Genomic DNA, 14871 nt, shown 5'->3' on the forward strand with positions numbered 1-14871 from the left:
AATTAGAATTTTAAAAGTATAAAATGTTATAATATTTTTGTTGACAATTTTTTAAAGTAATTTTTGTTGTAATGATTAGGAGTTGCAAGAGTGCCTTCAACTCTATCTGTACGGGAGATTCTGTTATCTCCATGTCCAGCATCACCTGCTCCATCCACTCCAGCTCGTACCAGAGATATTGATACTGATATGGAGACATTACGTATTTCAAGACATGATAATCCATTCCTAAAGGTATTTAATTTCAAGTAATATATATAAATATAATATAATATATTAAAAAAAATATATATGTAATAAATTTATTATAATAATATAATATATATTATATATTTTTATATATATATATATATAATATAAATAAATTTATTTTTATTTTTTTCTGTCCATGTGTATGTGACTGAACTACTTCTAAACGGCTGGACTGATTTTGATGAAATTTTGTTGTGTGATTAGTTGATTCGAGAATGGTTTAGTTTCACAATTTGATCCGATAGAAAATGTTTTTGTAACTAATTTATTTATTTATGTGTTCTTGATCTTGGGATGGTTAAGGTTCACAATTGGATCCAGTAGGCAGTGCTGCGATTGCGTTTTAGAAATTTTTTCTTAATTTTTGACATATCAGTCAGACCCGGTAGTTGGTGCTGTGATCGGATTCTAGGAAATTTTTTTTTATTTTGTTGCTTTTTCGCATATCAGTTACTTGCGTTGTAGTTTAGGGTTGTTAGTACATTAAAATTCTTATGTACTAGAATTGCACGCTTATTGAGAATATCATATATTATTATTTATTAAAATAACGTTTTAAAGTGTAATTAAAAATATACATTGTGCAAATTTATAAGGTACAGTATTGAAGTCAGTATTTTACATGATTTTTCATGAATTTTAATGATGTATATACATGCATTCAATAATCATCAACTTAACCTACAAATTTAAATTGTCAGTTCTCATTTGATTCTACGCAACTTATGAAGTATTGAATGGCTCTTTGAAAATAAAAATGTAAGTTTGTAAAATAAATTATAACATTTATAAAATTAAAATATAAGTTACTTATAATAATTATAGTTTAAAGTATATTTAAAAATTGAATTTATAATTTTTGTAGCTGATTAATTTTACAAAAAATTTTCTAAAATTGTTTTTAATTTACAATTATCTGAAATTGTTTGATCAAAATGATTTCAGCAAAATGATTTCTGAAATTGCTGATCAAGATCCCAATATCGATTTTTCGGTAGAAATATATAACGTTAATAAAAATTGAGGATATTTGTATTTTGAATATGCCACTCATTCATTTCAGCATGCCATCACCTAACTGCCCAGCAGCAGAAATCATTAACAGCGATGTTCAACACGAACAACAGTTTAATACAACCTCTTTGGCTACTTTTGTTGCTAATAATGCATGTTCAGCAGTTGCTCACTGTTGAACAAAAGAATATATATGATTAAACTAATTTGTCAATTGCAGCACAACAAGGCAGATTCTTTTTTTTGGATGCACCAGGTGGCACTGGCAAAACATTCCTCATCTCACTGATACTTGCGCGCATTCAATCACAAAATCATATTACACTGGCAATTGCTTCATCAGGCATTACAGCGACCTTGCTTGATGGTGGGCGGACTACACATTCAGCACTCAAGTTGCCTTTGAACACTCACACAAATCCAGATGCAATGTGTAACATAAAGAAGCATTCAGGCATGGCTGAAGTTTTGAGAAAATGCAAAATTATTATCTGGGATGAATGCACTATGGCTCAAGCATTCACTTGAAGATCTCGATAGAACGCTGAAAGATACTGCTGCTGTCTGGTGATTTCAGACAGACATTGCTGGTCATTCCATGTGCTACATATGTGGATGAAATTAACGCATGTTTAAAAGAATCATACCTACGGCGAAGTATCAGTAAATTATGCCTTACCATAAATATGCATGTTCAACTTCAAAATGATCCATTGGCATTGGCATTCTCTGAACAATTGCTCAACATTGGCAACGGAAAAATTCAATTGCATGTAAATACACAATGCATCTGACTTCCAGATAATTTTTGCAACATGGTGGCTACTAAAGATGCTTTGATTGAAAGTATATTTCCAGATTTACAAGCTAATTACACTAATCATGCGTGGCTACGTGAGCGAGCTATTTTGGCTGCAAAAAATATAGATGTCGACAAAATTAATTTAAAAATACAACAGTCATTGCCTGGCAATAAAATATCATTCAAATTGATTGACACTGTTGTCGATCCTGAGGAAGTTGTCAGCTATCCTGTTGAATTCTTGAATTCACTGGATTTACCTGGAATGTAACCACATAATTTGCGATTGAAGATTGGTTCACCAATCATTTTGCTTCTAAATTTGAATGGCATGCAATTGGTCATAAAAAAATCATGGGCAATCTTCTTGAAGCTACCATTTTAAACGGCAAGTTTCAAGGTAAAGTTGTTCTTTTACTACAGATTCCAATGATACCTTCAGACTCACCCATTTTATTCAAACGTTTGCAATTTCTAGTTCACTTGGCATTCACAATGACTATAAATAAGTCACAAGGCCAAACAATGTCAATTTGTGGGTTGAGTCTAGAAAACCTGTGCTTTTCGCATGGCCAATTATATGTTGCATGTTCAAGGGTTGGCAGACCATCAAGTTTGTTCGTTTAGACCCCTCAGGGATTTATTAAAAATATTGTCTGTCAAATCGCATTAAGATAAAAAAAAAACTATTCCTGTTAAGATTAAAAATATATTTAAAGATTTATTTTTTGTACATTAAAAAAAATATACCTGTCATGAAAATGATTTGAGTTTTTTCTTTATTGCTATTATTTATGATAGTTTTAAGTTTGTACTCAACACATTTAAGTTTATAGTATACAGATATACTTACACGCAGTTGATAGGCTGAGTTGTGATAACTGTATGCATGGTGGTATCAGGTATTCTAAAAATAATGTTTTTTTTACATATTTTTTCATCAAAACAGTCTAAACAATTTATAGTTTATTTGAAATTTTTTTTTAATTTTTGGATTACAACAAATTTTTGGAACGGGACGTCGGTCAGGTCTGCTAGTATATATATATATATACATGCAGTTTTGATTTTTTAACATAGGTCTAACTAGTAGTAGAGTTTTCCTTTTTTATCTCCAAAACACAAATATAATTTTAGGTAAATTGTTTATATCAAGAAGTACAGATCGTTCGAACAGACCATCCTTTTTTATGGAGAGTGATATATATATATATATATATATATATATGTGTAAATTTTTTTTTTAATGAGTATGTCTATTACATGCTTTCTACTTGTTGTGGATCTACCTTCTCTGTGCCATCTGTAGTTGTGTGGAACAGTCATCTATATACTACCAAAGTCAAAAAGTTCTGTTAGTCAAAACTGATGTTTTTAAAATCTGTTAAAAAATCTTGGGTAAAAATTAAAATTAAATAAATTAAAATAAAATAAAATTTTTATTAATCTCAGATTTGATGTGCTGGTAATTTATGTTGAAGCTGAGGACTGTTAAAATTTATTTAAAAAAGTTTTATTCAGTAGAACCTCTGTTAAATGAAAGAGACGGGGAAGGGTAGTTTTGGATAATCAAAATTTCAGGTAAATACCAAGATTTCAATTTTTAAATTTCATGGTAAAACAACTAGAGGGCAGTGCTCAATATTATCAAAATATTTTAATAAGAATTAAAATATTTACATATTAAATTTTAGCCCTAGTTTTATGATTTTTTCTTGGAAAAAAGTCATCCATTTCTTTTGCTTTTTCTTATCAACTCGTATTCTTACAGAAATATCTCACTATCACTTCATTAAGAGAACATTAGAGGACTTTGACTCTTCAGATCATCAACAGAATGTAATGCCACCTGATTATATAAATAAAAACACTGTGCAAAAAATATGTATTTCATAAGCCTTATTTAATAATATACCTAACTACATAAAAACTCTTACCTCTAAGGCATTGAAAATCACTTCAGCAATGTCATGGTTGCTGGTTTCTACTATATTTTTAGCATTATTGTCCTATGGTTAGGGCAGTAAAATGTCAACAATGCCTTGATCGTAGAAATTTAATTTTGATTCATCCCTGTTGAACCATTCACTTCAGTTTGGTTGATTTCTGTACCACCTGGTATTTTTTTCAATTAACTCCTGAAGATTTCTGTTTTTTTTAAACTCATCTTCAATTAATATCTCAACAGAAAATTTTTTTCAACATCTTTGCAAAGTGGATGATTTTATTTACTTCCAGGACTGAGCACACTAGTAAACAAAGTCTTTCATGTTAATTGTTTTCAAGACTTCAGATACACTCATTTGCATCTGAGTCACATGTCTCTTGTAATAGAAATTTCAGAAAAAATGCTCAGTAACGCCTTTTGAAGCACTCTGTCATCCCTTGGTCTAGAGACTGGATCAAACTCGTTGCATTTGATGGTAAAAACTTGATGATTTTGGCTCTGTACAGATTCTAATGCATTGGTGTGTTATCAGTGAGTAAAACTGCCTTTCTAGAAAGGGCTTTCAACTTGGGTTTTCAAAAACTCAACATTGGGGTCAGATTCATTGTTAAACCACTTTGTGAATAGACTAGTGAACATTCAGGAACTTTTTTGGTTTTGGTGGTAAATGAAAAGAGCATTTTCAGCAATATCTTTCAATTCGCTGGGTTTTTGAGATTTGCTTATGCACATAGGCTGCAGTTGATGAGTACAGCATTACTACAAAACTGCTCTTTCTATGTTCATCTTGTGTTCAGGATCATACTTTTCATCCCTTGAAGCAAGTGACTTTTAGGCAACATTTTAAAATTTAGCCCAGTCTCATGTGCTTTATAGATCTAATCTTCTGTATATCCTTGGAAAAGTCATTCATTTCCGTTTTAAAATCATCCACAGCATCAACATTGGCATGTAACTTTTTCCCACAGACATTCACTTGACCTTTCCGTACCTATTTTTCCATTTCTCTAGCCACCCAGCACTGACTTGAATTCTGTATCTGCCTCACCTATCATTTCTGATAAAATCTTGGTCTTTTCCTGAACATTTGGGCCTGGTAATGCTAATCCCTTTTCCCTCTATTGCGTGAATCATAGAAGCACAGCCTCATTCACTTTCTTGTTTTGGCATGTCTTTTTTGTTTTCTTGTTTGACATCATGCTAGCATACTCTTCCAACTTATTTTTCATCTTGACCCTATCAGAAATAGTGGAAACACCAACACCAAAACTGACTGCTCCAGTTCATAAAATCTCAGCATTTTTAATTCTTCTAATTGCCTAAAATTTTTCTTCAATCATTATTATGATCCATTTCCACTTTGCTTACATGATGCACAAATTATTAAATTCAGCTCATACAAGGTATCACAAACACGATCACCTAACACAGATAATTACTGAGTGAACAGTATGAACTACTGAAAGTGCCAACACAACATAATTAATTATGCAGTTATAATTAAATATTAATTAAACATAATTAAATACTGCATAATTAAATATGCAGCTAAAAATATATATTTTTGTTTCTGACAAGTTTTTAAAATGCCACTAATATCCAACTTGTCATGCAATCCTTATATGCGTCTGACTGGCTCCTCTTGTCCTTTCTTTACTGCTATCCCTTTTTCCCTGATTGGGTTCCATGGCAGTTGTATTAGCTTGATGTCTTAGCTCCACCGACATTACTGCAGAGGGAACCTCAGTATGTATTTCCTTGCAGTAGAGTTGATGTATCAGTAAATTTGAATGAAATAAAATAATTGTTTATGTATATAGGTAAGCCTATATAATTTCTGCATTAAACTGTAAATTTATGCATACTTTTTTAGCAAGTGCTGGCCAGTCGGGAAAGTTTAGCTGATAGCCTTGAGGAGTCAGAATCAGATGATATAAATCTCATGGCACAGGTAACTTAATCTAAGTAATATACTTGTATCTAATGATGTAATGTACTTATTTATATATTTGTGTGACTAGTATCATGTTTCATCTTTATGTATTAATGTTGCTATCAATTATCTCTGGTAAAGAGGATAAGGATCGTGCCAATAGTGCAACTTTTGGCTCTTTATAGAATCCAAAGTATCGATTAGGCTTTGTTCAACAGTAGCACCTGACAATGTTTCTGCAGTGTTAATGTGACGAAGCTTCAGGCGATAACCGCTTAAATGGTTGAAAAAAGAAATAGTCTGTTAGATGCCTCAATAAAATATTTATAGACAACCTGACACTAATGTTCTCAAAATTATAAGTATAACCACTCCAAAAAGCAAGTACCCCGCATCTTAGACGGGAAGATGAGAAGTAAAGGGGGTTGCTTACTTCACTGGGTTGAAGATAATATTGTATACAAGCATGCCAAACCTACAAAAATGCAAAAAGCATTCAGCTCTGCTAGTGATATCATGAGTATGTTTACCTTTTTTAAAACGGGAATTATTATATCAGGTTTTAGATAATCTGGAGAAATTCTTTTCTGAAAGCAGTTATTTATAACAGACATTAAGATATAACTGGCATATAACAGACATTAAAATGTGTCTACTTGTTATAAGTATAATAAAGAAAATTTCAGTTCAATATGTCTATATTACAGAACTTTTTCAAATTTTGATATTTATAACAATTGTATGTTAAGTGAAGCTTTATTTTTAAGATATTTGATTGCAGAAACGATCTGCCTACTACTTCCTGCTATAATTTTCAAGTGAATGGTTTGATTGGCTGAAGGTAACAATAAGAAAAAAATATATCCATAAAACTTCTATGGAAATCAGATTGAAATCTGATATAAAAGGGGTATTACAAACAAAAAATTAGAATATATTTTATTGACTACAAGTATAATGTGTGTTTTAAATGCCTGTTTTCAAAATTCCATTTTCTAAGACAAAAAAAAATATAAAAACGCTTGCACTAGAGAAGTCCAAATCATCATTCCTTGGCAATAACATTGATTTACCAACAAGTTAGACTAATTATTAAAAAAAAAAAAATTATTAGACAGCTTTTTTTCCAGCAATAACTCATTAATTCAAACTTTTATTAGATTATTGTTTACATTTCCCTTCTCATCAAGGATTTAATTCCAACATATTTTCATTTATTCACCAATCTTGTTTTTGAAATATGATTTTGTCTACAATTAGCATTGCAGATACTTTGGTACATAAGAAAATAAAATGAAATTTATAGCTATTTTAATTTTTTCAAGCTGTGAAGAATTTTTAGATTATTAAATGAAATTGAAAGACCTATGATAAACCAGTTACATTTGGGCTGTTTATACTTGACTTCTTTCAGTGGGCTTATATCATTTTATAGAAAAGATATTAAAAAAAAGAAGAAATTAACGTCTTATTCAAATCATTTAACCGCTAAACATTAAACCAGATTAACTACTTAGTATAACCTTTAAATCTATTGAATATTGGTCAGAAAATTCTCAAATTTTATTTCTCTTAGTATTAGGTTTGAAAGATAGGTTAACTATTTGCATTATGAGAACTTCATAGTAATTTGTAGCAGTATAATATATTTAAGTGTAGTGAGTATTTCTAGAAGGACTCTAATAAAAGTTAATAGATGTAAATACTTATAACTAGAGTCTTCCATCATTAGATTTTAACGTGTAGATAATATTCAGCTCTCTATTGCAGATGACAAACTTTTCTTGCCTGTGATTATCTGCTATTTTAATCAGCCAATTTCAAACCATTAGTATTTGAAACATTGTATGAAGTCATGGACTTATTAAGTCTATTTCAACAGTGGATTATTTTAAGTAGTTTTATTCTCTATTTAAAAAGAACTTTTATATCCTGATGACTTCTAAAATTGAGCCATATGTGAAAAGTTGACTTTATCTTGATTTTAATAATGTTCTGTAAAAGAGTTATAAAATTTTTTGTTAGATTTATAAATATTTAAAATTTAATTTAATTTTTGTTTAAATGTTAAGTTATATATGAGGATGAGTTGATGAATTGCTTAAAAATGACTGTTCTGATTTATCATTGTTTCTATTTATCATTAAACGTTTACCATAATTTTCTCTTTTACAAAACAAGTAGAAGTTGGCACTCAAACTCCTTTTTCCCTCTCTTTACAAAAACATTATCTAGTATCTTTTGTATGATGCAGTCAGCTGAACAAAAATGTGCACTTTTTGCATTCACAACATTTTTTGAGTTTATGATTGATATAATGTAATCTGATATAATACCAGATGTGCCTGAATCAGAGTATAAATAAGAAATCATATGGATAGTTAAAAGTCTAGACATCAAAATTAGAATATATTTTATTGACTATAAGTATAACGTGTGTTTTAAATGCCTGTTTTCAAAATGCCATTTTCTAAGACAAAAAAATATAAAAATGCTTGCACTAGAGAAGTCCAAATCATCATTCCTTGGCAATAACATTGATTTACCAACAAATGCTTGAAGTCACTGGAATGAACAAACTGTTCTGGTTAAAAATACTACAAATACTGCTTCTGCAATCTTACATGTTATGAAAACACTGTAGTTAACACGCCAAAATTCAAATTTTAGGAGGATTTGTATCCTCCTTGTATCCTTGATATTTAAATAGAGACTGTCAGATAAAATGAAACCATTTCAGATGGTCTAGTTCAATGAAATTCCTAGCTATTTCATCCTTGTTTCCAGTTTTCATATACAATTATTAAGAAGCATGATATAATCTTTTAAGAAGTGCATTTCCAGTCAGACCTCCTATTGACTATATACAGAAACATTGACTTCCTGCATTGTAATACGCTGTATCTACTTTCCAATTGTTAAATATTGTTGTAACATAATACATTTTTTCTTCCTGTTTTTGCTTAATTAAATTAAATGGTAGTTTTGAAATATATGCTATAGCACATATAGCATATATCTTTTTCAATTATCATTTTATGTTCTTTATTAAAGGATGTGCAATAGCATATCTGAATTCATAAAGAAATATAATAAATGCCTTTATTTTTCCTAACTTGTACTGATTTATATACATCAATGTTTGTGCAGTATAGAAATGTTTAAAGAAATATTTATAATTTTAGGAATTTGGTGGAGATTTAGAGGATCCATTAACATTACCAGAAGTACACGAACACATGATCCGTTCTCCTCCCCCTACATCATGGCCTCGTTCACCAAATTTTAAATTATTTCGGTTTCCAGACAGTGATCATGTCATAAGTCAGGTAATAAATGTTTGCTAATCTATGTTCTTTATCAATAGTAATATGTATTAAAAGTAATAGCGGTTATGGTTCATAAACTAAGATTAAATGTTTTCATTAACAATATGAAATATTCTTTTACAATATGTAGCATAACTAGTTCTTCTTAATTGAAGATGGGTATTATATATATATATATATATGTGCGTGTGTGTGTGTGTGTGTGTGTGTGTGTGTATATATATATATATATACAGGGTGTTTCTAAACTGGTAGGCTGGCTATACTTTTTTGAATTCTACTTGTAAAACTAAACAAAAAATAACTTTAGGAAAAATGACAATTCCTCCTGTCCACCATTTTGTTGTTTTTATATAAAAAATTATATCTCAAGTTCAGATAGAGGAATCACATTAATATTGGGTAAGTGTTTTAGTAATAAATTTCTGAAATCAGCAAAAAATCAGGACTTAAATATCTTCGCAAATTACAAAATGGCAGCCATGTTTATTTTTCAATCCGTTTTATGTCCATAAATATTAATTTTATCAAAAGTAAAAGTATTTACTTTAAACATAAAAGTATTCTATGTTTGCTAAAATATTAAGCCTTTTATTTTGAACACAATGACATCTTATGTTTTAAACTCTGTTAAAAAATAACAGAGGTATGGTAAAAAATTGATATAATCTTGTGTCTGTTCATGTCCTCCATTTTACGTTCAATTCGATTGAATATTAATTGTTTTTATTTATTGTTAATTCTAGTATCAAATTAAGCAATCATTTTCTCACAATAAAATATAATATTAAATAATAATGAAACAACTGATATTAATTTTTCACATTTGAATAATTTTACCCAGTGACTGTTACTGCTGATCATGTTAATGTAAAAACAAAGTTTCTTTCAACAGGAATGGTGTTCAAAACTATCACAACCAGCATATCTGGAGCGAAAGATTTTCCCTGAACATATGGACAAGTATTTTTAATGACTTTCTTTTGGGTCCTGCCATTTTATCAAATTTTTTAAATGGGGAAAATCATCTTGCTCATTTAACTGAAAATCTTCCACATTTGTTGGAAGAGACCTACATTTACAATTAAGAGAAAATATGTGGATTCACCACGATGGAGCTCTAGCATATTTCAATCAGTTGGTTTTAGATTTACTACATGAAACTTTCCATTAAAAATGGATTGGCAGTGGAGGGCCAGTGCCCTGTCCTGCCTGATCACCTGACTTATACCCTCTTGACTTCTACCTGTGAGGGCATTTGAAACATATTGATTATTCAAGTTCAATACTCAGCATTGAGGATTTTCAGCAAAGGATCCAAAATGGAATTACCCCCGGAATACTCCCGGAATTTTTGAATGGTTAAGACACTCTCAGAAAAAAACTAGAGACTTATGTAATTTCTAATGGCGAGCACTTTGAACTTCTCTTATAACTTTTAACATTTGTTACCTGTTTATTTAAAAAAAAGTACACCTAATGTTCTGCAATAATTAACCCAAGGTTATTACAGGTAGTTGTTTTATCTCTTTAGTTAGTAGGTCTATTGTACAAAAATTATTACTTAATTTGTAACTAATTTACAATACTAGAATTAACAATAAATAAAAAACAACTAATATTTAATCAAATTGAACATAAAGTGGAGGGGATGAAAACAGCCACAAAATTACATCAACTTTTTGCCATAACTGTTATTTTTTAAAAGATTTTAAGAAACAAGATGTCATTTTGCTCAAAATAAAAGGCTAAATATTTTAGCAAATAACAATGTTTTGATAAAATTTATTTTTATGGAGATATAATGGATTAAAAAATTAACATGGCTTCCATTTTGTAATTTGTGAAGGTTTTTAAGCCCTGATTTTTGGCTAATTTTAAAACTTTATTACAAAGATGCTTACCAAATATTAATGTAATTACTCTATCTGAACTTGAGATATAAATCTTTATATAAAAATAACATAATGCAGACAGGGGGAAAACAAAGCAGAAATTGCCATTTTTCCTAAGAGTATTTTATGTTTAGTTTTACAAGTAGAATCCGAAAAATTATAGCCAGCCTACCTACCAGTTTAGAAACACCTGTGTATATATATATATATATATATATATATCAAATATCCATTTTTAATTAAGAATAACTTGTTATGATACACATTGTAAAAGAATATTTCGTATTGTTAATGAACAATTAATCTTAGTTTATAATCAAAAAAATAACAATTGCGGATAAACTCAAAGATGTACTCAACAACCTTAAACAATCCCAGAAGAATTAGCTCCAACAAAATCCCATAAAAATCATTAATGGTGGAACAGCAGATGTGACAAAGCAGTGGAGAAAAAACATCAAGCATGGCTATTTCACCAATCCCAAAAGATCAAAAACATCCTTCCAAAATCTAGTAAAACAAAGAAAGGAAACCACCTGAACCCTAAAGAGAATAAAAAGACAACACCATAAAGGCACACTAAGGTCAATAGAAGAAAAATCCAATAAAACACAGTTTAGAGACTACTACAAAACCTTCAAAAATCAGCTCAGAAAATACAAACCCCAACCCTGCTAATAAAGAATGAAAATGGTAAACTGCCCATAACAATAAAGACAACATGGAAATCTTAGTTAAATATTTCAATGAACTCCTAAATTGTGAAGAACTGACAGAACTCCTTAACTTTGGTAACAATACCACCAGAAAACATTAACCGTTCCACAATAAAAGAAGGTTACTGAATACTGAATGAGATGAAAAATTACAAAGCAGTGGGAGAAGATCAGATTTTTGTAGAGATCTGGGCACATGCAGGAATATCAGCAAAACTCACCCTTCATCTACAGCTTCTGAACATCTGGATCAAAAAAGAACTACTAGAACACTGGACAACACTCCTCATCCGTTTGCTCTACAAAAAAGGGGATAAAACAGACTAAAAATTACAGGGGAATCTTGTTTCTAGACACCAGACACCACATATAAAATTCTTTCAAGAATCATCCTCAACAGTATTGGTTCACAACTTGAGATAGAATTGGGAGAAAACCCTGGTTTCAGACCCTGGTGGAGCTGCTGACCAGATCATTAGTCCCAAACTAATAATAGATTACAACAGGAAAAGAAACAGATCAATTTGGGATGTTGTCCGAAGTGTCTTAGAATTTTTAGTAGGAATTCTCTGTGGATGCAATCATATGCTTTCTTGAAGTCTACTAATGTTACCAATGTGTCAAATATTATACCAATACTTATCAAATATTTAAAAAATGGTTTTCTTCATTCCTGAAGTGAGAAGATTTCTAAAAGAAGAAGAGTTATCACAAAAAGTTGTTTTATTTATGAACAGTGCTCCTTGTCATCCAGATGCAGATGATCTGAGAGATGGTGACATCTAAGATTTTTACCCGCACAAATGACAGCACTCATACAACCTTTAGACCAAGGTGTAATAGAAGCCTTCAAACAACATCACAGAAAAAAAATACTTGTAAAACTTATTGAAAGAAATAGTGAGGAAGCTGGAGTAAATGTTTTAGATTAACTTAAACAAATTAATATTCAAACAGTAATTTACGAGTTTGCTTCAGCACGGAACAAAATTAATGCTTCTACTATGAAAAACAGTTTCATGTGTTGTCAAAGATGAAGATGTATCTGAATGGATGGACTACGAAAATGATGTAGATCACCAGCATCTATAACGATGATGATATTGTGTTAGCGTGTTCTTCAAATCCATATCCTGATATTGAAAATACAGAAGACAGTTCAGATGACAAATTTCTCAAGGAAGAAACGCAAGTGATTTCTCACAGAGAAGCTGTGGATATGCTTAGAAAGCTGATGTCATATTTTGGAAATCAAAATGAAAAGTCTGCCCATCAACTGCATACCCTAAAATGTTTACAAGATCAAGCAGCAAAAAACCAAGCATTATCATTAAAGCAAAAATTTTGAAAGATTTTTTTAAAAGTAGATAAATGTTGATGTAGCTGTAAGTAAGTTTGAATTTGTGTTTTAGTTACTATATAAGTTATTTATTAATATGTAGTAAGTTGATTTTAAGTTTCAACATCTTTCATTAATACTGTAGTGATTTCATTAAGCTGTAGTGCATGTATATTATAAATTTCCAAATTATCTGGATTTTTGTTCATCCCGACACTGTCCAGACCCATCTAGTTCAGTTAAAAGGGGTTGTACTGTATATTACCAAAGGGTCAGATCAAGCAACCTTTCCAATTGAAAATCAGAGAGATGAATTAATTCATACATTAATGGTAGACGTATATATGTACATCTGAGGCCAATTGGCAAATTTCTGACTTTCCAATACATCTACATTATCCCACTGTTGTTCACTTAAAAAACTATCAACGTATTTATTTCACTGAAAAAAATTTCCAATGAGTCCTTGAAAGTCCACAGAAGACCACTGTTATTGCTTTTTTGAGCTTTGTGAGTTCAATGACTTTGCTAAGACACTTTTATATCCTGAAGTCCCTAGACACTATATCTATAATAATTATAAATTTAGCAGAAGAAAGCGCAGAACTGACATGGAAGGATTTCCTGGAATCAAAAAGGATGCTGCTATGGGTAGAGTATATACAATTCATCCAAACCAAAGTGAATGCGTTCATCTCCTTATGTTATTACATAATATTACCTACATCTTTTGATTATTTGAAAACTGTTGGTGGTGTGCTACACCAAACATGTAAAGCTGCTTGTGCTGCACTTGGCTTATTGGAAAATGGCAATCACTGCAAAGACACACTTGCTGATGCTTCTGTCCATCAGTCTTCGCTGAAATTGAGAGAATTATATTACATTAGTTTTGCAATTATATTAGTTTTTTGTCATCCTGCCTAGCCGAATGTATTGTGGGAAATGTTCCAAAAAGATTTCCCTAACGGGGAGTCTTATTCTTTTAGACTTTGGGGATTGGCATCCCTGCAGTCCTAGCCTCTGCAGCTTTTCTTCCCATTACACCCAGACCTGCAGAACACATTACACTACACACACACACTGCACCAAGAACACTACATAAATTACAACATATACCCCTACACAACAACATCCTACACTGTTTCTTCTTACATTTACACTTGGTGGTGTTGCAACATCTTACAAAAGGCAATCGTAACCCAAGGGTGGAAACTACCATGCCAATGGGTGAATGGCTCTATGTAGGAGTCTCAAATGATGTCCTGTGGACACCAGAGTGAACACAGTTTAATTAAGCTCTAGCTCCAGTATGTGTGTGTTCTGCTGGAGTGGTCTGTTATGTCGCCGTTACTCGTAGAACCAAAATTTCAAGCCCTCAAATAAACTCCATGATGGTTGGTACATCTGAAAAAACCACCAAATCTTGTCTAGTGAAAAGGCCTTGGTCAGCATTGTCAGACGACGATAAATGGCATGCTGAAGAGAATTGTATGCAATCGGACAAAAGTATAAAAACATTAGTTTTGTTGTTCTTCGAAGTAATCAGAAAGGTGACTCTCTTCATAAGGTGTCACCTTTCCTGATCAGTAAGGTAATAACCAGTGCAAGTGGTTTCCTCAAGAACATAAGAAAACTGAAAG

At 31.0% G+C, this 14871-nt stretch overlaps 1 protein-coding gene across 2 annotated transcripts in view; it reads left to right on the plus strand.

The window, feature by feature from the left end:
* The window catches only part of LOC142325179 (uncharacterized), a 55583-nt gene that overhangs the window by 26590 nt on the left and 14122 nt on the right, over positions 1-14871 (plus strand). For both annotated transcript variants that reach the window (XM_075366600.1, XM_075366599.1), the window contains 3 exons: positions 80-234; positions 5890-5967; positions 9135-9278. In XM_075366600.1, the coding sequence (XP_075222715.1) occupies positions 80-234; positions 5890-5967; positions 9135-9278 (377 nt within the window). The remainder of the gene's footprint in view (positions 1-79; positions 235-5889; positions 5968-9134; positions 9279-14871) is intronic.

This window comes from Lycorma delicatula, chromosome 5 (genome assembly GCF_047948215.1).
Source record: "Lycorma delicatula isolate Av1 chromosome 5, ASM4794821v1, whole genome shotgun sequence".
Lineage (NCBI taxonomy): Eukaryota > Metazoa > Arthropoda > Insecta > Hemiptera > Fulgoridae > Lycorma > Lycorma delicatula.